Source organism: Apteryx rowi, unplaced genomic scaffold (assembly GCF_003343035.1).
Source record: "Apteryx rowi isolate R43461 unplaced genomic scaffold, aptRow1 scaffold_95, whole genome shotgun sequence".
Taxonomy (NCBI): Eukaryota; Metazoa; Chordata; class Aves; order Apterygiformes; family Apterygidae; genus Apteryx; species Apteryx rowi.
In genome coordinates, this window is record NW_020451260.1 from 1076415 (window position 1) to 1102403 (window position 25989).

Sequence of the window (25989 nt, forward strand, 5' to 3'; positions counted from 1 at the left end):
GCCGGCGGGGGCCCCCCGCGGCTCGGCCGAGCGCAGCCCTCCGCGCAGCCTAACCCTCCCTCCCTCCCTCCTTCCGCTTCCAGATGCGGATCTGGCCCAGCTGCTGGAGGAAGCGAGGCAGCCGGCGGCGGCTCCCAAGCAGCGGGTGAAGTTCAACCTCCGCTCCTCGCCCGACGCCGAGGACGAAGGCTGCTACCTCGCCGTGGGCCAGGACAAGTGCCTGGAGGAGTGCAAATTCAACGTGACAGCTAAAACCTTCTTCATCATTCACGGCTGGACGGTGGGTTTGGAGGATCCTCCGCAGCTCGAGGCAATGCGTGGCTTGCGCCGCGCGCTTAGAGAGCCCGCGCTGTCCTGTGAAGTGCAACAGCATCCCGAATATGCGGCGTGCAGGACAGCTTTTCCCATTGCAAGCGCTGCAGCCGCTCTAGCTATGCACGGAGCCTTTGCAGCAATGCAATGTCGCTCGTACTTAAAACCCCTTGAAACCACCTAATTCATCTGCAGCCTTTCAGGACCGCTTTGTGTCTCTAATATGAATCTGGTAAAAGGAATTTGAGCGTTTTCCCTAAAAAGGCGACTAAGTAACCACTGTGAAGATGGTGCTTGACTTAACAAACACACAGACTTTCTGTAGTCATAGCTATGTGCCCACAGTCCTTACTTTTGCAGCTTGGGCTCCTCTCTAAAGAAAGAGAGGAGAAAAGTTTGTCAAGCTTTCTTCTTCTGCGTTTTGTGTAACTGAGGGTGTGGCATTAGTGGACTTATCTGCTCTGCCTGTGCTTATGCAAACCGAAATGCCAGGCCTGGAAAATAATTTTGCAATCCCTCAGAATTTCTGCAACTCTTGAGGACAGGGCAATAAGGTGGCAGGTAACAGTGCCTCTCCCTTCTCCCTTAAAAGGCAAGGAAGCTAATTGCTTCTAGTCTGTCAAAACCTGTTTTTCTTACACCATTAGTGAAGTGCTGAGAAGTGCAGGGCTTTGCAGAGAAGCATGTATCCAGGGTAAATATGTAAACTGCAGATGTACACCTGAGGGCAACCCTGTGGATGTGCAGTCTCAGTCCTGTAATTGGGAAAGCTAACGCTTGGGTCTCTTCGCAGATGAGCGGCATGTTCGAAACCTGGCTGGGCAGCCTGGTCTCGGCCCTTCAGGAGAGAGAGAAGGATGCGAACGTGGTGGTGGTGGACTGGCTGGCGCTTGCCCACCAGATCTATACGGATGCTGTGAACAACACACAGGCTGTCGGGAAAAGCATAGCCGGGCTGCTGAATTGGTTACAGGTAAAACCTGTGAGAACGGCCTCTGTTGTAATGGTCAATGAAGGACGGTTGCACAAGGGAACAGAATATGCACCACCTCTAATGCAAAGGCATGGTGTAATCCTAAACCCCAAGGCCTGGTGCAATGGTGCCTCCTGAGCTAAGGAAGGGAAGGACACCATCCTCCTGCATCTCTTCAGGTTGGCTTGGGGGTATGTGGCCCTGAGGAGCCTGAGCCATGCCAGTGTGGGAGCTGGGCACTAAAAGTTGGTGCCTGCTTGGCAAGAGGGGTGGAAAGGGGAAGGGATATGCCTGCAATGCTGAACTTGGAGCTCGAGTGCCCAGGAACCGTCCCTGGCCAGTATGAAGGTTGGCTGCTGCTGCCAGGTCTCTGGGGGAAGAGTGTTCCTAAAGAATATCCTAACTGGGATTGAAAGCTAGGTACTACAGTTGGGGCAAAAAGCAAGTGCCATGCAAACATGCATTGTGCATGTGTCTTGAGGAAACATGGGATGAATACGTTTGTCTCCCCTGCTCCCTCCTGTCTAGTCCTAGAACTGGACTTCAAAGTCCTGCAGATAGGAGCTGTGCAGATGTTCTAAAAAACATCAACAAATTATCTTTTTTTTCCTTGCAGGAGAACCCGCTCTTCCAACTTCAAAATGTTCACTTGATTGGATACAGCCTTGGGGCCCATGTTGCTGGCTTTGCTGGTAACCATGTCCAGGGGACAATAGGCAGAATTACAGGTAAGTGACTTTTTCAGTGGTCTTCTACCTTTCAGTAGTGTTGTCTCCCTGGAACGTTTCCTGAAGAGGCTTATTTCTGGTATTGATGATGTGTTGCTGCAGGCTTGCTCATTCAGAAATGGCAAACATCCTACCTGTGGTGGTAGTGGGGAGCACGGCTCTCTCCACATGAGAGGAAAGCTCCTTGACATAGGATACCAAACGTAGGGAGGCCCATGAAAAGCCTCTTTCTGAGAACAACCTGGTCTTGAGTAGGTTTGGATGTTAACTGTGGGTTCAAAAGTCCAGCTTAGGCCCTTCCTATCCAAAGCCTCTTTTGAGGAGACACTGTTTCCATACTCATAGCTCAGATTAATGGAAGTGATAGCTGTTGGGTGCAGTTTGTCCCATGGAATGTTTGGCCAAAATCCTCTCTTTAATTTAATTAGAAGGTATGTTGAACAGAGTGCCTCTGATTCTGGAGGGAAAGATTTCAAATGTGAGAAGTTAGGACATGGTAGAAGGGGTTGTGTTAAGAGCCTAAATGTGATACTGGCAGTGAGAATTCCTTAGTCTGGCAATAAACCTGCATATTGGTTAAGTGGAAAAGGTGACTGTCTGGATCACCTAACAGTTACATGGAGAAATGGCTAAGGTGCACAATTTCAGGTCCTCAGTGAGGCTGAGGTTAATTTAAAGGCCAAAAACCCATCATGATCTCAGCTACAGGAACTACCTGCTGCTGCTTAAACTTTTATTAGTTTGTCCAATCTGAAAGTAGACTAAACATATCCAAAGTGGCCCTGGCCACTAGCAGTCTCTGGAATGCTAGACCTCTTCTAGTGTTCAGTCATCTGCCACCTCTTGAAGTGTCTCAGACTTGTTGCTTTCAGCAGGCAATGTGAAGCCATCACTGTACACAGAGCAGACCAATGCTAATACTGGGGTGTATCACACCTTAAGTGTTAGGAGACCTCTTCATCTCCTCCTTCAGTGAGCCCAYGGTGAAGAGATGTGGGGACAGCACCCACAATGAGGCAGGGAACGTCTGCGTAGCATTTGGGTACGAGGAGGGCTCCTAGCAGCAGGTTCTTGGCTGTTGTGTATGAAATAACCCAAGTTCTTACCTGGTGTCTTCTGTGCTGTCTCTAACCCTAGGCTTGGATCCGGCCGGCCCTATGTTTGAAGGAGTGGACCCTAGCAAGCGCCTGTCCCCCGATGATGCTAGCTTTGTGGATGTCCTGCACACCTACACCAGGGAAACGCTAGGTGTTAGCATTGGGATCCAGATGCCTGTAGGCCATGTTGACATCTACCCCAATGGGGGAGACTTCCAGCCTGGCTGTGGACTAAGTGATGTCTTAGGAGCAATTGCCTATGGGAGTAAGTTCTCGTTACTTGTTTTGCCTCTGGCCAGTGTAGACTCCTCACRCATAGACTGGGGTTGATGCTTGGGAATGATCCCATTTACGAGAACAGAGAACTACTTTTCCTTCTAAACTGCCTATTCTGCTGGAGATAGTTACTAGAAACTAGACCTGCTTTTAATTCTGAAGTAGCATGTTTTCACCCTAACACCTGATCAAAACCTCTGGTCCTCTCATGCTGGCTCTGGAATCCTCTTTAAAGCTGACTTCGTGATAGAGACTAAGTGATCGGTCTTCAAGTGTCTTGTGCTAACCTCTTTGAATTGCTGCTGTTTGAAAAATGTCAAATTTAGCCAAAATCAACTCCTGCTGGGCTACCAAAAGCTCAGCTCGCTATATCTTACGGCTGCCAGGGTGACAAATGCTTAAACAAAATGTATCCCTTGCAACTCTGCTCCTCTAGCTATTGGTGAAGTTGTTAAATGTGAGCACGAGCGGTCTGTGCACCTCTTTGTGGACTCCATTGTGAACCAAGATAAACAAAGCTTCGCCTTTCAATGTACTGATTCCAGTCGCTTCAAGAAGGGAATCTGCCTCAGCTGCCGGAAGAACCGCTGCAACGGCATCGGCTACAATGCCAGGAGAACTAGGAACAAAAGAAACAGCAAGATGTACTTAAAAACAAGAGCTGACATGCCATTCAAAGGTATGCTTTCTCTCTTAAAGAGCATGGTTTGATCTAAGAGTGAGGTGACACTTATATCCAATATTGAGACAAATGTAGAGGTGGAAGAGTAGCATTGCCTCCAAGCAGGGTAGCAACAGGCAGTAGAGCCTGTTGCTGTTACCTGGCCGCATTACTGCTCTGCAGCATCACTGTGCTCCTCCTCCACGTGGAATAACTGGGGCTCTGGCCATAAGGACACGCTGCCTTCAAAGCAGGAGTATGGCTTACACGCTCCCTGCTTCCAAGCCCACCTCCACCTTAGTGCGGTGTGAGGTTTGGAGAGCCCTCCCCAGCATGGACAGAAGGGGTCCTGCAGCTCCATCTGTTGTTGGGAAAATGTCAACTTTAATCAGAGGCAGAGCAGGAAAAAACTGATCCGTGATGTCTTGATATAGATATCTGTATGATGATAGACCCCTTTAGAAAGGGTCTAACCTTTGCCTGCCAACACTCTCTATTTAATGAAGAGCCATGCTTAACAACACTGGCTCTTTGCAAACTTGGCTCCATCTATGCTGCCCTTGTCTCCCTGCAGTCTACCATTATCAGATGAAAATGCATGTCTTCAGCTACAAAAGCTCAGGAGAGGCTGACCCCACCTTCTCCGTCACCCTTCATGGCACCAATGGAGACTCTGAACCCCTCTCTTTAGAAATGTAAGTAAACTGACCTATTGTGCTCACTTAAAGAAGGTAACTGGGACTAGACAAGGACAAGGTGACATAACTCCTTTTCTTCCAGTAACGCTGACATTGCAACTGAGTCTAGCAGCCTCACTTCATTGCCGTTCAAAAACTTTTCATCAAGTAACTTAATTATAACTTATTGCTGCGAAAGCAATTTGATGTGCCCAATCCTCTACGCATTAGTCTTCATGGCTCAGTGTTGAAGGCCACCCCCCACCACCCCCCCAAATTTGGATATAGTCTGAAAGCACCTCTACCTCTGGAGGAGGTATTGACCTCTTTTAGCCTGTCCCAGAGGAAACACAAGGTATGAAATTCACCTTTAAGCTATGGAAAGATGACTGAGCCAAATAATTGATGCCTCCTATTAAACCAGTTATCCAAGTTCACTTTTTTAATGATATCAGTAATTAACTGGTGGCAGTTGAACATAAAGCACTTGATAAGCTGCAAAGGGCTGTCTTTAATGCCTTGCATTGAATGACAGCTTCTGGCACTCTTCCATAAGGAAGAAATGTTGAGTTGCTGCTTATCTTTCAGGATTGAGCAAATTGGCCTTAATGCCACCAACACCTTCCTGGTCTATACTGAAGAGGACATGGGTGAGCTTTTAAAAATAAAGCTCACCTGGGAGGGAACTTCTCAGTCTTGGTACGATCTGTGGAAAGAGCTTAAGAGTTACTGGTTTCGACCTCCAAAGTCGTCCCGGGAACTGCACATCAGACGTATACGGGTGAAATCTGGGGAAACGCAGCAGAGGTAAGTAGCTGTGTTAATATGCTGGTGAATTGACTTGAAGCTTCAAAAGGGAACAATATTCAGAATCCAGCAAGAACTGTGTGTGTTGGGAGCGGGGTTTGACCTTACCTGGTAGCCTGAACGGTCTTTCATGTTTAGTGTTACCAGATGATGATGCTTCCTCGTGGGGTAGGAGAGTGGGTTACTTGCCAACGTGAGGTTACAGACTTTAAGCAAAGCTAGTCACTAGATCTGACATGCTCTGCTGCTTTATTTAAATTTTTTAACACTGTCTTTTGCCCTTGGGGATTGAATTAGTCTATTTTAAGATGGTTTAGATCATACCTGTAGGGTTAAAATAACAGTGCCAAGAACAAATACTAAAGCACACACGAGCATGGCTATTTTTGTTACATGCATAATTGCGCTGGCTTGGCAGAATGAGCTAGATCCAATAAACTATGCAACCAGTGCCATGGTAGCACCAACCACTTAAGCGCTATGTTGCTCCTTCTGGGATCTCTGTAACTGGAAGGCAACGTGAGGTTGCTCACTGGCAACCAACAAGCAGAGGTGCCAAGCGTGTAACAGGTCCCAAATCTTGTGTTAATGTTGTTCTGAAGGTAACCCAGATCTGCCAAACAACAGCAGTTGCTTTGACACTTTGCCCATCTTTCTCAGCTTTAAGCATCTCCTGTCATCTGTGGTAGTCTACATCCTATTTTCTGAAATCTAGGAAGCACAAGGGTAGTAGAATCAAAGATCCCCATGTAAAATATGAAACTAGGAGAGGAAATATTGCATCAGCTACTCAACACAGCAATGGTGCATCAAGATGCTTCCTATAGAAAAGTGTCAAACCAGACAACTCATCCTAGAATGAACATGTCATATGGATTACAGCTATATGTCACTCAGGCAGACAACAGGTAATTTCTCTTGACTTCTGATTCTTCCTCCTAGGTTTGCTTTCTGTGTGGAGGATTCCCAGATGACCAGTATATCTCCTGGTAAAGAGCTCTGGTTTGTGAAATGTGCAGATGACTGGCAAAAAAGGTAGGGGGAAACCAGCCAGGAGAAATCCTTTCTGATGCATGTGGCTAGGCTGGCATGAGTGGAGTCTTCCTTTAGAAGACTACTAGAACCTCCTTTTATTAAAAAACATGGATAAATTCTAGCCTGATTCCCAGCTATTAGATTTAACGGTAGCTAATGCATGCATGAAAATTAACTAGGTAGATAATTAAATAGTTAATTAGACACTATACTCATTTCTGGTCTCAGTTTGACTTCTTGTACCTTTTGGTGCTACCAAAACTCAAGATCCTTGCAACAGTGGAAAGCTAATTGGAGGCCCCTCACCAGGGTATATTAGTCCTGTTTACCTCTGGGGCACTCTTCCCAACACCTAGCATCAGTCCTTAGGCTTTGAGGCTGGTCCCAGCAGGGACAGCTTGTTTGCTTTAACATGCCTCAAGCAATGCTTCAGATACACCCCTGTTAATTTGGCTAGATGACAGTCTCCTTCAGACTAGTCCCAGTGTCTTGGCTTCTCTTAAATCTCAATTTGTATACTTAGGGCTTTGACACTCCTAATCAAGAGACAAAGTGCTCCTCAGGTTAGGAAAACTCTGTGGAAGCAGTGCTTTGCACAACCTTCTTGGAAAGCAGAATTCAACTCAAGCGTGAGCTGATACTGTTCCAGGCTTGGCAGAAACCAGCAGGCTGTTACATGTACAGTAGCAAACAATTTAATGAATGAGACCCCTATGCAAAAACCTGCTGCTCTGCTGCAAGTACTGAAAGATCAAGCAAATGTTCCTGCAGGTACAATAAAAGGCTGCTTTGATATGCTTCTTGGTAACAGCCATAAAACAGAGGAATTGCTGGCAGATGTGCCCTTCCTGCTTGCTGGCAGAGCTCAGCTTTTGCAGGAGGCAGAGTAGAGCTGAGCTCCAAGCAGCCAGATTTCCAGGAAATGATCCTTCCTCCCTGAGCCCAGGAGCGATGACTGCTGTTGGACTCCCTGTTGCTGCCAAGTCCCTGAGAGATGAGTTCCCCACTTGGAGACTGTCTGTAAACATCTGTCTACCCTTGAATGGCTCTGAATAGACAGACTCCACCAAGACCTGTAATTTCTATTTGCAGCTATCTGCCCACTTGTGTGCATAATGTCAGCTTCATGTTCCCACCAAGTAGCTATTGGGCAAAGTGGGGTTTTTTTGGACAGAATAAAATATCAACCTGTACTGTCTAAACCTGTTCCTCATGTCCCAGTGTTTCTTAGGAATTCTTTGTCTTGCTCTTAACCTCTGTGTTTAACCAGGTATTTTTTCTCTCTGCTTTTCTTAGGTCTGTCTCAAACTTGCTCTGAAGAATTCCCTGAAGACTTGCAACTAAACAGCCTAGATGCACRAAGACCACACAAGTGAGGTGATACTCTGGCAAAAAATCTGGCTTGGTAGCACTTAAAACAGCTAGCTCTTCTGGACAAAACATCTTGGAACAGATGCAAGAAACTGAGAAGCAACAGATGGACTGTGGTCCTAGATCTAGAATAACTAAAACTGTTTCCCTTTTGTAGGGAGCCTGGTTTGTGCATTTAATCCTTCTCTTGATCTGTTACATTCTGCATTTCCTTCCCGCTCTCATTAACCAAAACTACAGATGAAACCTTTGCAGATCTAGACCTCAGCAATGATCTACTGGTCTGCCTGCCAGTGGAGTTGAGAAGATAACCATGTTAGCTGACCATCAAACTGTTGGTGACAGAGCTGCCAAGAATAAGCTAGTGTCTAGTGTAGGGGTTACTGTGAATCCAATAGCACTAAGGGCTGTGGGAAGATAAGACCATCAAACATGTAAAGTTTGTGKGGGGGGGGTATCTTTAGGGGAGGCAATGTGGAATAAGCACAATGCCACTTATCTCCAAGCTGTCTTATCTTCAAACTGTCCTTTACCTACCCTAAAAATCAGTTGCTGTATCTGGCTGATACTGAAATCTCTATAGGTCACCTTGTGGAGGAGCTCCATCCTCCCTGTGTCTAGGGCAAAACAAGATCCAGATACCAACTGATGGTGCTGGCAGCTGCCCCAGCGGGTGCCTGAACCAAGTGTGTGTGTTACTAAAGACTGAGCTTTTTGTAAAAGGCAAATGGCAGCTGTCCTGTTTTGGGAGAACTTTGCATTGGGCCTCTTAACTACTGAGAACGTGTTCGCCTCCATTCAAATGTTGCTGTAGTACCAGAGCATAATTAAGACCGTATTTTAGGCAAAGTACTTAACTGAGCCAAACAGACAACAGTCTACCCTCATTGCTGCAACATCCTAGCTGGATTCCCTGGTTCCCCATGAACTTGACTTTGTTCAAGTTGGACAGATGCTCTGCAGCTGTCCTAGTTGCTACAGCAAACCGGACCCTGTCAGAGGTGAACTAGCTCTTTTTGGGGTGGGGGGGAGGGAAGGAGACTTGGTGTAACAACTGAGACTGCTCTTGAACTTTGCTGTACAGAAAGGCAATCTCAAGCTGTGGTGCTGCCACATGCTGGACTGAGCTCTGAAGACTTAAGTCATTTGAGGCCTATGGTTGTCTGAGTTTTTTGTAGAACTTCAATCCAAGCAAAGCAAGCACATTTGGAGGCTTTTTTTTTTCCATGGTTTTATGCAAAGGCTTCAATAACTGAAGCCTTTCGTAAGTATTTGCGACTTGTCACTGTGCCATGCTTAAAGTGGTTTCAAAGCCCTATTTGTATATTGTGGTTTTTCTATGACTTAAAACATTATTTATTTCTCATGCTGTACATATGTAAAGTTTTAAACATTTTGGTTTTGAGTAACAGTTTTTATAAGCCTCGAGATGAAAATAAAGGGCTTTGTAAGAATCAGTTAAGTCTCGTTATTAAGATATATCCCATGCTTTGCCAGAACAGCAGTATATGGCCACAGAGACCAGCAGCCAGGTGTGTGCAGACCAGTAGGTGCCCTTACCTGGCAACTTTTTTCCAAGTCTCCTCTAAGTGGTGTTGCCCAGGTGGACTTGCTCTGCCCTCACATAGATGCTGAGGGTCCAGGAGTGGAGCCACCACAATACTACTGCTGCCTTTGGACAGGCAGATGCAGGCTTCTGCGGTCCTTGCTGTATGGGGCTGTCACCTCAGCGCTGCCCAGCTGGGAGCATGCTGGACTCTTAAGGCCAGTGTTGCTATTTTGCTAGACTAGCCAAAACAAGTTAGGACAGACTGCCTCCACTTCTCCCTGGTCCATTGACTTCCTGCACTAATGTGTGGGTTTTTTTGTTTTGTTTTATTCTTCCYTAGAATGTCACTTTTTCTCTGAAGTGTTTAACCTTTGCCTGACTTCTGTGGTTAGCCCATGGGTGACTACTTTAAGAAAACTGAGCAGTGGCTTAGCTTTTCCCAGCTTTACTACCCACTGCAGCGGCCACCCTATCACCTCTAAGGAAACCTCTCACGGTGATATGCCTATCTGTGACAAGCTGGTGGCACCAATCCAGCAGCAGCAGGACTTTGCAAACAAAGTAAATACCTCTGAGCTGTGAAAGATTTGCATCAAATTACTTAGTTAACCTCTTCCTGTGAAAAGCCAAGCAGTGGCTGATTGCAAAAGAAAACTGCAACTTTGCAGATTTGGCTGGTATTGCTATTTGATATGTTGAGCCCCTTCCCACCCACCCCCCAAGTATTCTGTGTGCCAGAGATCAAGCTTTGTCATGCTGAGCATGTGCATGGACAGGCCACTTAGCAAGCCAGCAACCTCACTGATACCAGCACCAGAAGTCGTTCCCATGCACCGCAGCTTATTTTGCCACGAGATCCTCTCCCGTAGCAGTGACGGCCACATTGCACCTGCAGCGCTTCTGCTAGGGATAAATTCCCAGTGAAGGCAGACAAGCAGTGTGTCTAGACAGCTGYGACTGGGTTTTTGCAGGCTCTGAGCGCTGCCCCTGGATGCATCTGCCTCCCTGCACAGCAAAGGAAAGCCTGGGTCCTTCCCAAGCGAGGCAGCGAGTCCTACAGCCATCCCCAAACCCAGCGGTGAAAGATTCACTTCTATTGCCGGGTCGATCGAGCCCCCCCTCCCCCAGGTTTATGGGGAATAGCTTTTCCCCAGAGACACCATTCAGATGCATGCATCGGGTTGCGCCGAAGGTCAGGCTGTCTCCGGAGGAACAACGCTCCCTGTGCGGGGAATGCCTGGCAGCCGCTCCGCGTCCCCTCCCAGGGCTGCGCCGTCTCCCTCCCGGCGTCCCTCCGGCCAAGCCCGCCCTGCTCACGGGGATGCGGCTGCAATTGCTGCACAGCTCTCCGAGGAGTGGCATGCTTTACCAGGATGCTTTTTTGGGAGCTTGGTTGTCCACCCTTCCCTGGTGTAACAACATCCCTTCGGCAGGTGCCATAAGCCCCAAGTGTGACTCAACTAGCCCAGGTCCCTGTGCAAGAGGTGCCATCCATCTCCAAGACAGTTTCCAAGTTACACACACACAAAAAAAAAAATTTGTAGAATAAATTCAACACAACAGCTGTGTTGGGACAAAAAGACGAGCCCATTCTTTTGGGAACAAGAATTGCACTTTTTTTTTTTAGCAGCTTCCAATGCCAAAATAACACGGCAGCCCTGTTCCACCAGGTAAAGCTTGGTCCCCAAAGGCAGCCTCACCGAGAGGCTACTGCRACTGCCCAAGAAACCCGAGTGCCTGCTCCGCAGACAACAACAGTAATGAGTTGTAATTTTACGCCTGTTCGAATGCTGACATTCCAACATAAATTATACAGCTCAGTGACTTCCAGGCAACACTAGCTAGCCCGGCAGCAAACACAAAGACTCTGGCAACTTCTTAAAATCCATGCGAAAGTACCAGGAGACTTTGCATTGCACAGAAGGATGGGTAAAGCAGCTTCACCCAGAACTGACCCAAATTTAAAACTAAGATCACTTTATTGTTCAATTATTATACATATATATACATACATGCTGCTTAATCTCTATTTCTTCTGGCCTAGATTGTTTTGCAGATGTTTTGCACAGCTTCAGGATTTTAACGGCAAACCATCATAGAGGATGCAGAGCGCAAACACTCCAAATCCTTTTCCTCTGACATGTCTATAATGAGATCAGAAAAGGAGGAAAAGGGACCAATAAAGTAAGGCATTCCAGGCCATGCTGCTCCACCTCTCCTAGCCAGCTGTCCTAATTATTGCAAACAGGCAAACCAGTTCAGACAGAGTAAGAAATGACACAAGACTTGGACCAAACCTTAAGGCAAATCTGGTTGATTTTTTTCCTTATTTCCATACAGCTTTCCATATCCTGTTTTTGGCTGAAAACAGATGTATCCTACCAAATTGTTGAGCAAAAGGCCACATTGAGCTTAGCTGGAACTGAGCAGCTATACTGAAACGACCTTCCTCCTATGCTAAAAAAGCTGCAGATGATAATGAGAAGACCCTTGCTTTGACACACTCTATGAAACAGTGAGATTTGTCAATTCTTTGAATGACCCATTAAGGAACGCCTATGGAAAAGCTGGATTATATATTATCCATGTATTGCAATGGAGGGAACTTGCAACGGCAGATCTCAAAATATCAATTTGATAATGACGCTTGAAATTTTTCTCTCTGCTTCAGAAGCGTGGAGCTACCTGCTTTACAGATGAGTAAGTTTATGCAGAAAGTTTGCTGGTCTCTATAAACACAGTTTATTAATGTTGACTATTGTTGAGGAAGGCACATCCACGCCGTGAAAGGCACCACCGCAAGCGTCACTAACCCACACTGCTGTGGATAATGAGCTCCAAGCACAAGTGAAGGACAGAGCAGGTCTGCGGATGGGTTTGCAATGGGTCCAGGATGACCAACCACCAACCTGTGGTTACCCAGGCTGGCAGGACACTTGGGACCAAGCGTAGCATGACCCAGTGATCAGGAGGGGCTGCAATCCTCAACACGTTACTATGAGAATAATTCAAAATTAACACACAAACACAACAAAATCAACTGGTGGCACACCAGGATTAACAGCTTGGCCTTAAGAATGCTCACACAGTGGCGGATACAAAACCCAGGTGTCTTGACCCTGGGCAACTGTTCAGCGTGCACCCTAGAAGAGCACCAGCACATGGTCTTCTCTTCCAAGCAGCTTTTGTGCACAGACTAATAGTTAAAGAGTTTCTTTTGCTTATTGAAGCTTTCTTCTGCTCATTCAGCCTGGTCTAAGGTGGTCTATACTCCCTCTGCCCCCCCCCCTCAAATAATGTGCCAGAAGGTAAAAGAAACTAAAAACTAGGGATGTAACTAAGGTGTGGAAAGGGAGGGAGGGCCACTCAGCATCGCTAATGGTTATTATGGCAAAAAGGCTATTATTCAGGAAAGAAGCAGTGCTTTTACATATCGTACGTATTTTCCTTTATGATTTCAGTAAGTAAAGCCAAAGCAGGGACGTGTTAGCTTTTCTGTGAGTAACATCTGCRAAGTTCCCCACCTGCTGAGAAGACAGTTGCTCCTCATCCCTCGCCATGCGTCCTGCCAAGGTCAGGTTCACCCGCAGGGACGCTGCACAAACGATGAGCAAAGTTAAGCACAGGCACAGGTCCTCCCAGGCTGGGAATGCGAGGGCCCAGCTGGGGTCCCTTTGAAAGCAGCAGGAGTTTCTGCTCCGACTTCAGCGGAGGGTCGATGGGTTTTGACACCCAGAGAGGTGCTGGGCCAGGAGGGGGACGGAAGGAGAGCAGAAATGCCTAGGTGAGGGCACACGCCGCGCTTTGCACAACCGGTTGCAAAAGGCATAACTTTAGAAAATTAAAGCTTCATATATGTTTTTTCCTGTTTCTTCTTCCCATCAGCCTCAGTTACTGGCCTAAATTCCTGTCTTAAGTCCAGGCCACACACTGTCTCCAAGCCAGCTCCAGTAACAACATCAAAGTGCTGACCTAGACTGATTTAGCATTCTGGCCAACAGCTACTTAACAGGACACGATGAACTTTACATCTAGTGTATCTTTTCAAAACTGAGCCAAAAGAAGCTCCGGTTTTTCAATCTGATCCAAAGATCCTCAGTTAACCTTTGCTGTTCCAGAGCAGGGTTTTAGTATTCCTTAAAATTGTTCCTCCTTCCCCATTCAAAGACCAGGAGAAATGCCTGGGGAAAACCTGCCAGCTACCTGGGAGAAGCAACGAAACTTCTTGTATAAATGAACAAGGACGGAAATGGGGGGGGGGCGGGAAGCAACAAAAAAACCCAGAGAGGAGCATCTGTGTTTTCTGGTAGTCATTTCAGAAGTTACTAAGTAGTGGGAGGAAGAAGAGGGGAGACAAAAATCAGATAGACTTACAATATTTATAGAGATATTATCTCCTTAAGATAATAATTGCTAATACTGGAAATAATTGTGACAGGAAGAGTACTCAGAAAGTTTTTCCGCTTAAACCAAAATTTTGTATTTCAAAAGAAATGATGAAGGCTGTGTTAATCCAGATCATATCACGTACAGGACATTGGAGCAAAAGCCAAACTGCTGTATATCATTAGTTTCTCATAACGGTATAGAAAAACTTTGCTTTTCTGTTAATTYTGTGTGACTAAAACTCCCCATATCTCACATCGTGTGAGAGGCTACCTACAGCTGTGTTTCTGCAGATGTTTCTCCTGCTGCCTGGCTGAGATTTGGGGGGGTTTWGCCCCTCAGCCCCTTTGGAGAGATGCAGATATTCTGGCAGAGCAGTAGAGCCTTGCAGGTAGCATCTGGGTCCTCAGCCCAGTTATTGAGCTATGGGAGGGGGACCCAGACCTGAATAACTGAGCCCGAATTGGGCTGAGCTGGAGATAATTGCTGGGCTGGAGAATTAAAACCCTCAGGGGTCTGAAGTCCAAGCTGCAGCTCCAGCGCAGAGCCAGTGCTTGCTGGTGCCCTCACTGTGGCTCGCCCCCATGGGCAGCGCTCCACCACCACCCCGAGCTATGCCCCAGCCTGCCCCACAGCCCTGSTCTCCTGAATGAGGATCTGGGATACCTCACTGCCAAGGGAGCAGGACAAGAAGACAATGTCCACGGTCTCCCAAGCCCAGCTCTTTCTCCTTTCATGCTTCGGTCTCTTCCTCCCCTCTTTGCTGCCTCCTCTGCTACCCAGGCTGTTAACTCCTCTGCACCATTAAATTATGCTCCATCCAACTGACTCAACCTGATTATTCCCAACCAAACTGTCCAAATGTGTTATTATGCAAGAAATTCTTCCCACCACTGTTACCATTACTGAGGACCAACCTTAGGGCACAGAGCTCAGCTGAGGACAACACACATTTCAGCTTGCTCAAAAGCTCAGCTAACAACCTGAGCTAGCTATCATCTTCTTCCCGCATGCTCACCCCTGCAAACTTAACTTCAGAAAGATTTAGAGCYCTTTCTCCCTCCTTAGGTGAGAAACAACCTAGTGCAGAAGCAAATCCAGTCTTTGCAACAGCTCTTTACCTGCTGCTGRATCTGGAGAAGCATACAGGACCACAGAGGGAGGAGATATGCTTGCAGGTGCCCAGGTGACCTCCCTGTGAGGAGCACAGGATGAGGAATAAAACATCYTCCCTTTTCTTTCCTACTCATTTTAGTACTGGTGTGAGGTCATGACCTACAGGTGGATGTGTTACAGCCCCATTACCAAAGCCCTGAGCAGACCATCAGGTACTGCTGCAGAATGGACCACTGGGAGAGCCTGAATGAGGGCAGAGACAACCGTGGTCAGCTGAGCTGAGGGCATGGTGGCCTAGGGCTGAGACACTTGAAGAGCCATCACTCCCACTGCAGAGCAGAAACCACAAACGTGCAGAGCGACTGGGGTGATAACTCACTTCAGCTGGTGGAGGTGTTACCTGGGCTCTCTGCACCCCTGCGCTTCCAGAGCCAACAGACATAAGCAGCTAAGATCAGGGAGGTGTTTTTGCAAGACCTGTCAATAAAGAGTGATTAAAGGCAGCCTGCCTGGTGTCAGACCAGCCTCTGCTCCCTGCGGTAACACCTGGGTGAGCCTGGAGGTGGCATGGGGCCATGTGGCTGCAGGTGGTGTTAGTCACCTTGCAAAGCCAATACAACACATGAGTGGAAGTACCACCATGAGCAGGCAAAGGGAGCCCAGGCTGGATGCACTGAGCCTGTGCCAAGACACCCAGGAGGTGAGAAGCATTTCAATGCCTTCCTCCTCCATATCTTTAAGGATCATGGCTTGAGCATCCTGAAAAAAAATGCTACTATTCACAGCAAGAATATCCTTTCCCGAGAAATCCCCACAGACTAGCTGGTGTTATAGTGCTAGCTGTTACAGCAGCACCTTTGAAAGGACACATGTGATGAGAGGTCACCTCCCACGTGCTTCTAGATGATCATCAGGTGGCAATCGTATCCCGCCATTACCCAAACACTGCTCGAGGCCAGTTTGACAACTAAAGGTGATGGACGGGCTCCTTCTCCAGCCAAACTCCCTGCCTCATGCAGGGGGGTCCAGAGTTGTTGCACAGCAGCAGCACGTTGCTCCCTGTTCACCCCGTCAATTTGGTTCATCAACCAGGATAAAGCATCTTGCGGGATCCCGCCGGCTTTATGCCCGCTTGAGCCCCGGCCCAGGGAACTGAAAAAGCTGCTCCTTGTCGGGGGCAAGCTGGGGCTGATTTACTGCCCTGCGAGATGGGCGCAGGAGCAAGCTTGTTTGTTGGTAAACTGAGGATGATTTATTCCTCCTATTAATTCCGTATCCTTCAGCAGGCACGGTAYGTCTGCACCATTCAACAGCCCCTTTATTTATTATTTTATTCCTGGATGCTCTGTCTTTTGAACAAAGATGTGCATTGTTCTACTCTCCGGCTGACAAACAGACACTGTTTTTTTAAATTTCTGCTGGGTTGTTTTCTCCTGGTTGTGCTGAATCAGCTTTTAACTTCCATTAAAAAGCTTTTTATTTAAAAAAAAGCAAAATCTGTTTTTCTAATCCCACTGATTTACCTTCTTAAACAGCTTCAACAGCATTTTGTTGCTCCAGCAAACCAGGATGCTGTTTGCACCAGACTACCCCGACTGCTCTGCCTATAGCGCGCCATCCCCAAGCTTTACAGCGACCGAGGTCAAGAAACAAAATGAGAAACCAAGCCTGCGCTTGGGCATGTACCGACGCAGCTTCTTCAGGAAGCTAGCTTTCAGGAAAAAAGATCTCGGCACACACTGCACTTAGAACTGACCCATTGCAAAACAGACATCAAGCATCTCTCTCCTGGGTACTCGACTCCTGTTGCCTGTCCAGAATCTCGGGAGATTGCGCTGAAGCAATCGCAGATAATATTTTGACTGGGCTGGCTGACCACAAAAAGGGTCTTGGGTTATAATAGAGAACAGCAAAGTAGATCCAAGGTTGGTTGTCAAAAGTGATACTTAAGGACAACCTTGAGGTCACAGTCTAACCCAGACATACCAAGGGTATTATAAACACCTCGGCAAACCGCTGAAACCAGACTCTGAGGTTGCTCGTCCCTGTTCCTACAGCTTGAAGCTTACCTAGGTATCCAGGGCCTGAGCAGAGGAAACCCCTCCACAGCAGTCCTGTAATGGCCTCTTCGAGCTGCACCTACTGCCGACAATTACTGGTGAAACTGCTTCAGGGCTGGACACGTGCGGCGTGTAGACGTTCTCCAGGGGAGAAAGGCTGTTGCTGGCAACCCAGACTGGCTGAAGGTGATTTTCAAGGGTGAAACAAAGAACCTACTTAAAAACAGACAGCTGTTTATGCTGGCCCCAGATCGAGCTTGTGGTTTCTCTCTTTGAGCTGCAAGTCCAATGGCTTGCAACAATTATATTGCAGAACTGCAGCAAATGCAAGCTGATGTCGTGGCGCGTGTGATGGCTACCGAGGGAGAGCGCCCATGTGCCAAGTGTGACCCCGGTGATCAGTGGGGCAATCGTGTGCACAGCTGTGTGTAAGCACAAGTTACCATAAACTGAAAGATGCAGAGTCCTTCCCTGCCCCACCGTGTGACATCAAAGGCCCTGGGATACCATCAGCACTGGCCAAGTGTGGAAAAAGGACATGCTTACTTGGCATCTATAAACTTTTTAAACTCTGGTATCAGAGATCCTTCTTCATCTCAGTCTGCAGAAAAAAACAGTCCCTGACATTGGGTCACTGAGCAATAGCTCTGAATTCCCTGCCTCTGGGATACAGTCTGGTCTCCAGCATGTTACTTACACCCTCAAGTGAATACTCCAGAAAAGGAGCATTACTGATTTGGACAGCTAAGACCCCTTACTAATTCTGCAAAGCTACAGGACAACCTCCCACCAGTTACTGGGATAAAACCAACTTGCTCCCCTGATACATGACCAGCACTCTTGGGCAACAGCTGGGAGAAGCGGTCCCCAAGCATCTCCTTAGGAGCAGTGCTGAGACTGGGGCTCATCACATTGAAGAGGTCATTTGCTGTCAGACTAGAGGCCCAAGCTTACGAAAGGGGCTGATAAAAAAGAACAAGGAAGAATACTAGCCAACACCAGTGGTCATTGATGCTTAGAGTGACTTCTGCAAATCTTACATGATTGCAAAAGTTCTTGATGTCAAAAAGCAAGTGGTTTCAAAAACTACAGCATTTTGTCTTGTTTATCAACTCTGGCAACAGAAGTTTTGTCACCTGGGGAACTCTAGGAAGGAAAGTAATACATTTTAGTGCTTATGTAATACAAATTAAACTGGAAGCAAAGGAAAGAGGTGACAGATTGTGACTAGTGAGTAATTTTCTACAGACAGTTGGCATCCCTGGACCATCATCTGAGAATAGCTGGGATTGAAAATAAGTGAGGAAGAGTTAGGAAGATGAATTTCATCCTTTATCTTGATCACCTGCTTTCCATCTGCACAGAAAGCCCATGGAGGACAAAGACACAAGAGAAAGCCTGAAAGAGTAACAGAAGAACTTGCAGGATGACCACAGATAAAGCATTTTTCTCTACCTGTGACAATACATCTTGTCTTATTCATATTGTCCTTCTGCGGGCCAGGCTGGAGTCCTAAGATAACTCAGGAGAAATTTCTAAGGGCTGTATTTTTAAGGTGTTCAGGTGCCAAAAGAAGCAGGTGGGAACAGTGTGGGATCTCCAAAACTGCTGTCTTCAAAGGACTCTTCCAGTGATGTGGAGGGTGTGGCCCCTCAAGAATCTGCCCCTCGTTGGAGGATGTTGGCTGAACTTCCCTTTATATTCATCAGTCTGCCATTATTGTGTATGTTATTCTTCGAAACAGCCAGACACCACATGTAAGATAGTAATACTCATGCCTAGAAGCCCTTTTCTAAGGCAGAAGCAACCAAACCACAGCTAAAGCTGCAGCCCCAGACCAGTTCTCCAGCATGTTTGTGAACATTCCCGCCAGAACGCCACATTTTATGGATGTTGTGGTCGATGCTTTCACTCATCAAGATTTCACTCATGACTCATCACTCAGGAAACACAGGTTTTTAACAGGAGTTTCTAAATACATGGGAATTCTTAGCTGAGCACCCAAGAATTCTAGATGTTTAGATTAAAAAAAAAAAACTTCTCAAGTCTACGCTCACTGGACTTTGTGTCAACCCTACCCTAACTTTTTTCTCCTACCTCCTAGCAAAGTTGGCCCAGTAAAGTGAAAGGACACTAGAGCAGACCTCGAACTGCAATAAGCTCTGGTTGCCTTTGCTGTGAAACTCAGTGAGTTCTGTTTATTAAAAAGGCGCTTCAACTTCCAAGAGTAAAAAATGAAGGAAGTAGCTGAGCCATCTCTGTGGCAAGTTTGGTGGGTGGATCGGCTTCCTTGGAAGCAAACCATACCTGGTGGTTCTCACGTTAGGAGTTATTGGGACTTCCCAGGCAGAAATACGCCTGCCTGCAGCGTGAGGGATGCACCCAATCTTCTGTGCATGAGCTGCAGGGACAACCTCCGGGAGCATAGGGAAGTCCTCATGTCCTAAGTGCAGGTGCACACATGAAAGTCACGGACACACACATGCTGTACTGGTAATCTGCACGTGTGCAGCAAAGCTCACAGATCCAGGGAACACAGTTTTGCTGCTAGGAGCACAGTATTACGGTGCCTGCCCAGCCAGTCTGATACGTCCCTCACACATCAAGTGTGAAGCTCGTGGGCTGCACCAGTGCATATGCGTTGGGTACATCTGAGATTCCTGGTCAGAGCGATCCAGACCATCCGACCTGGATAAGCATCCTGAGCTACTACTTTGTTCCTTTTTCAGTTATGTTGAGGTTGCCCTCACCCAAAACTCTTCTTAATACATCGTAATGACTTTTGGCATTGACTTTTCTTTTTTTCATCTAAAAAATATTAATTGACATTTTCTACCTACCCTCTTTTCAATTATAAAATACTTTATCACTCAGGGTCTGTTTAGGATTTACCCCACATGTGGAGAATATGCATTTGGCCTACCTGCATCCTAGGGAGGTCCTTACAGCAGTGGGGAATCAGCTTGGAGAAGAAGGAGGGTTTTCCCGTGGGGAATCAGCTTGGAGAAGAAGGAGGGTTTTCCCGTGGCTGCAGAGCAGAGAGAAGGAAGTGTTGCATATGCAAACCTACTACTTGGCATGATTTTATCAGAAGTAAAACATCTATATCCAAGCTGCTTTCTAGAGGAAAAATATTTCTATGGAAATCAGGCTGGAAGATTAAAAAGAATTAGCAACACGCTTCGGGACTGGTTATGGAGCCTGTGCTCAGGCTGCTCAGCCCACAGAAAGTCAGAAGAGGGAACGGAAGTTCTGGTGTATTTTGTTGATGGGTTTGTGGTTCATAGGCGGCTGCTCAGGGCAACTACAGTGTTATCGCTTGACCTCTCAGGCCCATCACAGATCTCCTCTTCTAGGAGATCTATCAAATGTCAGAAAAAATTTGGAGCTGTAACTTTCATAAGGAGAAGGAAAAAGCCTCTCTGAGTATCAAATGGTACCAGATATCCAGGCAGAAGATAGAGGAGACCAAGCCAAAGCCTGGGGGACACTGTGCATAGCTATTTGAACATATGTGATGTGGAAAATGCGCAACTGTAAGTGGTGCATGACTAATTAAAAATGGAAGTAAAGTCTAAAAGTGGCAGAAGAAAGGAAGGGAGCAAACAACTGAATGAAAGTAGAGAAGAAGAGAAGTAGAAAAGAGAACAAAAGAAAAATTGAAAACTGGCTATTGAAGAATATATGTATGAGTCATAAAGCTTCTCTGTACCGAGTTTGTTTGTACTCTGGGCAGGTTTTCAAGCTGATGAATCGTTTCTTTGGTGTCTTTGGCTGGGACCAGGCATAAGACATATACGGTGTACCCATTCTGAAAGATAACGCGTAGAGTGATTTCTGCTGTATCTGGCGGCCAAATTACAAACTCCCAATCCCTCTGACCAGGACGGTGGATGGAGGTGACAGAGTTTGTGGTAAATATATTCATGTGACTGGAGAGGAATGAAGGCCTGAGCAGCTCTGCTCTTTGCTGGCGCTTTTTCCTCCAACTTGCTCCCAGGCTGCTTCCTCTACAGAACCAGTAAGTCATGCTCTATGCAAAATCTGCAGACCCGAGAAGGTGGCATTGCCGATCTCAAGAGAAGCAAAATTATTATTAATAAATAGATATAACTCCCAGTGGGGCAAATGGCAGAAAGTGAGGCTTCATTTAGTAACGCTTGAGATGCCTTTTTCAAAAATAGCTCTTCAGAGCACTCCTTTTAGACCTAGTAAATACACAGGATGTGCATTAACATGCCTAAGTGAGAGATTTTTGCTCATGGGCTATTGCAATAAAAACCAAGGTATCTTTTACATGAAACCAAGTGGAAGAAGTTAGCTGAGCAGAACTAATATATGTATTTTAAACCCAGTGCCTCAAGGCTACTGTAGCTTTTAGGGACTTGTTTAAGAAAAGCTCCTGTTGTTATGCTGAAGATACAGTATACCCACTGGTATGTCCTTAAAAACGCTTACCTAGTGAATTCAGAAACATGTCTTCAGGTGCCAGAGATACCATTTTCCAGTCAGATCTGGCATGTTCTTTCCATGTTAAATAAATTTCTGCCGTTTGTTTGCTCTGCAAAATAAGGTAAGATAAATGTTAAGAATAGTTTGCTGTCCACAGTCAAGCTATTCCTTGTGTAATGATAAGCTCATCTGACCTCATTTGTATCACAGGCAATATATTTTCATCCACTTCAGCCCAATGCCTTGACAAAGTCCATTAAAGAAAGACTTTCTTACTGATTGACCTCCATAAAGAGACAGAGCACCCATCATTTCCTGCATCTCTCTGTCCTAAGGGTTAAACACCCAATTACTTTCAATTTGAATTATGCATCTCAGCAACCACCAGCAGACTTTTTGCATTCTTTTTTCCTAGATTAAAGATGTATTTACTAATTAGAACTTTCTCCTGTGGAAATATTCCCTTACGTAGTCAAATCTCCCCTTAATCATCGTTCTGATTCAATAAATGGATCAAGCTCTTTAAACACAGCACAGTGATGCATTTTCCCACCCCTTTTCTGTTGTCTCAACCCAACCCAAATTTTGTGTACTCGCTCCTGAACCTTGCCTAATTTGTCAACATTCTTAGGAGTATCAGTATCAATGGAGCTGAAATATTGGTCTAACTGTTGCTATATACAATGGGGAAACAATTATCCCTGGTAACTCCTCCACAATTTTGACACTGAGGTCCTTTTCCCCTTTTTCCTAAAAAAATCACAATGAATTCTTCAGCTCTGATGACAGCCGAGGTTTAGATCCAAGCTGCATGCCTGAAATTGGGATGTGCAATATCTGACCTGTTGGCATGTAATCTCCTCCAGGCTCCTCCAGCTCACCTGTGCTGCAGCCCACTTAAAATCTTCTTTATGGACACAGGAAATAGCACTGAAATCTTTACCAGTTTCCACGTGGTACAAAGAGGCCTTAGCAAAGTCAATGTGTCTTACATCTATTATTTGCCTTTATCAACCAAAAATCGTAATTTCCTCAAGGAAATAGGGTCGTTTTGACAAAAATCCACTTCCCACAAACAAGGATGCTGGTGTTAGAGCTATAAAGCAGCCCAGTCACCAAACTGCTAACCTGGGTTCATCCCTCCCACCGAAGCTACAGGACGTTCTGCTGGGGGAGGGGATGCTCTCCCATGGAAGTTTTCTGCCCCAAATACCCAAATATTCACCAGCATACAAAACTGAACTCAGACCAGGGCTCCCCAAAAGTGCTTTTTTTCCTCTCTGGGCCAAAAGAAGGACTAACTCCAGAAAGAGGTATGGAGGAAGACCTACCTCAGACCAGTCTGTAACTAGGTGCTGGATATCCAAGATCAAATTCTTGCTCTGAATCATGGAGAAAATCAATTTGAACCTGAATCTCCAGAGCTCCAGCTGGACGTGGTAAGCCTTGGGCTACCAAATATAATAGAAAGAAGACAGAAGGAAGGAGTTTTCTGTGAAAAATGGCTAATTTGGGCTCAGTGCCCACCTGCAGAGCAGTTGCAGAGGTGTGACCCCTGAAGGTCCAGCCACATCTCCCCACAGCTCCAGGCATAGGCACCCATCTGCTTGCAAGGGGAGAGATGAAGGCAATGCTGCTCAGTCTTCTTGGAGGATCCAGGCTGCAAGGACATGACATGGGACCCAAAGGCCCGTAGTCAGATGCAAGGTTATCCCACAACAGGGCAGTATGAGGAAAAAAGGGAGCAGATCTCATGGGGTCTGCACACACGTGTGCACCTCCAGGATCACCGGCCCCAGTGATTTTATCAAGGTCACCGGGCTAGCAAGCACAAAGTTTCTGCTCGTTGGCCAAGGCTGTCAGCTGATTTACTCTTTGCATTGTGAACATCAGAGCAAAAGTGAATCGCAGCTGTTTTAGCGATCGCTGAAGTCCRGTCTCCACAGCTGATTTTCCTAAGATCCCTCCACGCATCTTCCTCCCGGCTGATTTCCAACAGGACAGTTATCTTGAGGGCAATGGGCGGGGAAGGGAAAGCTTTGGACAGGCTCCTGCAGGGAGTTTCGTCACTACCTGCTGTCCTCACTCGATCCCGCGGCCGGCACGGTGCCACACAGCGCTGCTCGGACGCGGGGAACTCGGCGTTTAATAGCACGCTGTTAACATCACGTGTCAAACCCCCTGTGAACTGGCCTGCTGGTTCGTCTTGTAAATCATTGCCTCACTTTAGGGCTGCACAATCTAGCTGATCTGCATCTTGGTGCATTTTTCCAGGCAGGTCTAGCCAGGATAACTGGACTTTTAGAAATATTCCACATTAAGCCCTTGGTGACTGGTGACCCAGCACCTCTTCACGGATCCAGCCCTGGGCTCCTGAAACCCTTTTAGCAGGTAAATCCCCAAATCCTTGCTGTGCATTTTAACACAGGAAACATTCCCAACATCTCAGTCATGATCTAGTGTGCATCTAGATGCTTGATTTAGCTTAAGGGTCAAGAGAAAACAAGCGTGCTTAGCCAATTCACACACTGGTGTTTGCTGAGCGCTCGCCATCTGCAAATACAATTAGCTCTAAACCAATGAATCAGTCTACATTTGCAAAAGAGTCTGAATGGCAGCAGAACAAAACTGTACTGGCTTTCCACATTTAAAACAGGGGAGGAAAAAACATGAAATTAGTAATTAAAATCATCATTGCTACACGGTGTCAAAGAGAGAGAGAAGACGGCTCTGAGAAGAGCCGTGCACCCTGCATGTTTCTGCACCATCTCCGTGGCTTCAAACTCCACGCTGGCTTCTCAGCAACGTGCCAGAAATCAACATTTGCACCCCAAAAGGCTGAAGGATCCTCCTTGGGTCCAGGAAGGGCAGAGCGGGTAGGAGAGGGTTCAGAGCTGGGACAGCCCTGCCGCAACATGGGTGTCCCCAGCCAGAGGAGAAGCAGCTCCAGGAGAGCAGGTCCTTCCGCAAGCCGGATGCAATAATCCCTTGTGAAGCAATTGCCTCACAAGTGACAGCATTTGAACCCTATCCACTACCAAGGAAAACAAGATAACACAGATTTTTCTTTGACCCTTGTAAATCAGTTTTTCATATAATGGGTTTCCAGAGTCTGGTTCTGCAGTACGGTATTTTTCTTGAATGAGATGAAGGGTAATCCAATTCACTCTTATCTGGAAACACCTTACAACAACACGTGCCGCATTTATGGAGCACCTTTAATCTTGGCTGAAGTATTTATGGACTGTGGCTCTAATTTCACTTTCGGCTGCATCTGTGCAAGCCTGTGCTGGTTGTGAGAGAGCTGAATTAAAAGAGGGCTGAAATCACTGCAGTGTATAACAGACAACAAGGAATTAACTCCATACGAAGTCCATTTGGCATTGTCAGGGCCTATTTGTTTTCTGTCTGTTTTTCTTTATTCCTGGCTATTCCTGCTCCTCAACGCAAAGAGAAAATAAGGAGGAGGCTGAAGCTCAGCTAACATAACAAAGCAGGATTTGCTCCAGGGAATTCAACTGGCATGGGAAAGATAGCAGACTTTGGAGGCCTCAATTTAGATCAAATCCCATTTTGCCAGGTGCCACGCAGGTACCCAGCAAGTTCATTGCATAAAGAAACAACATGAAGGGTAGAAAGGGCACTAAAGGTGCAGATAAATGAGGTGACTCAGCCAGACCACAAAACCCATCAATAGCTCCCAGTCCCCTTGCAGTACCTGCTAAAAACCTGTGTGCACCCGTGCAGATTACGTTATTTAACATTATACCCTCCAGACGGTCTCGAGAGTTTGGGTTCTGTCGATGGGCAGTGTCTTAAGATAAGGAAGAGCCCATCCTAATACAACACCCAGCGTTCCTGAAACGCCCAGGAAGGCACCAAAGCCTTTTGCAAATATTTGGAAAAACCTCCTTCCAGGTTTAAGCGCCGGACCGTGCGGAGGCTTATCGCTCTGCAGGCCTGCGACACTCGCCTGCAAACGCGGGGTAGCATTTGCTGCAAAGCTCCAGCGATAAACGCTGGGGCTGAGCACGTGCTGGATCACGCTCCTTCGCCGAACGCCGGGTTTCTGTTTGTGTGACAGTCCGTTCTGCGGAGGGCTCCAGAAGGTGGGCGTCTGCGAAGGCGTCGATGCAGAGGGGCAGAGATGGTGGCAGAGTTCTCCCCAGCGCATTTGCAGATGGACACTGGGAGGAATCTCTATGGATTTTAGACAAAATACAAGAAACTGGGCATGCTCAGGGATTCTTGCCTTAAAAAAAAAGCCTCTGACACCATCACTAATCCAGCGCCTTTCTCTGCCCGGCTCAGTCAAGGAACTCGTTCCTTCTCTGAAACGTCCACTGTGGGAGTCGCTGAAGCTTCCAACGCCTTTCTCTCAAGACGAGGATTGCGTTGGATGCGGAGGACTGGGATGAGATAAATCCATGCTCGTGACATACAGTGGGCGATGGTGCAAGCCTCTCCCGCTCTCATTAACACTCTAATC

The 25989-nt window shown here is 46.8% G+C and overlaps 1 protein-coding gene across 1 annotated transcript; it reads left to right on the plus strand.

Annotated features, from left to right (window-relative positions):
• The first annotated feature begins 90 nt into the window (after nt 1-90).
• LIPG (lipase G, endothelial type) lies at nt 91-9386 on the plus strand. Its single transcript, XM_026092263.1, has 9 exons — nt 91-280; nt 1106-1285; nt 1902-2013; nt 3151-3375; nt 3823-4065; nt 4622-4742; nt 5313-5531; nt 6474-6566; nt 7863-9386. Exons 2-9 carry the CDS (start codon nt 1106-1108, stop codon nt 7882-7884), a joined length of 1215 nt encoding a protein of 404 aa, XP_025948048.1. The 5' UTR covers nt 91-280; the 3' UTR covers nt 7885-9386.
• The last annotated feature ends 16603 nt before the right edge of the window (nt 9387-25989 follow it).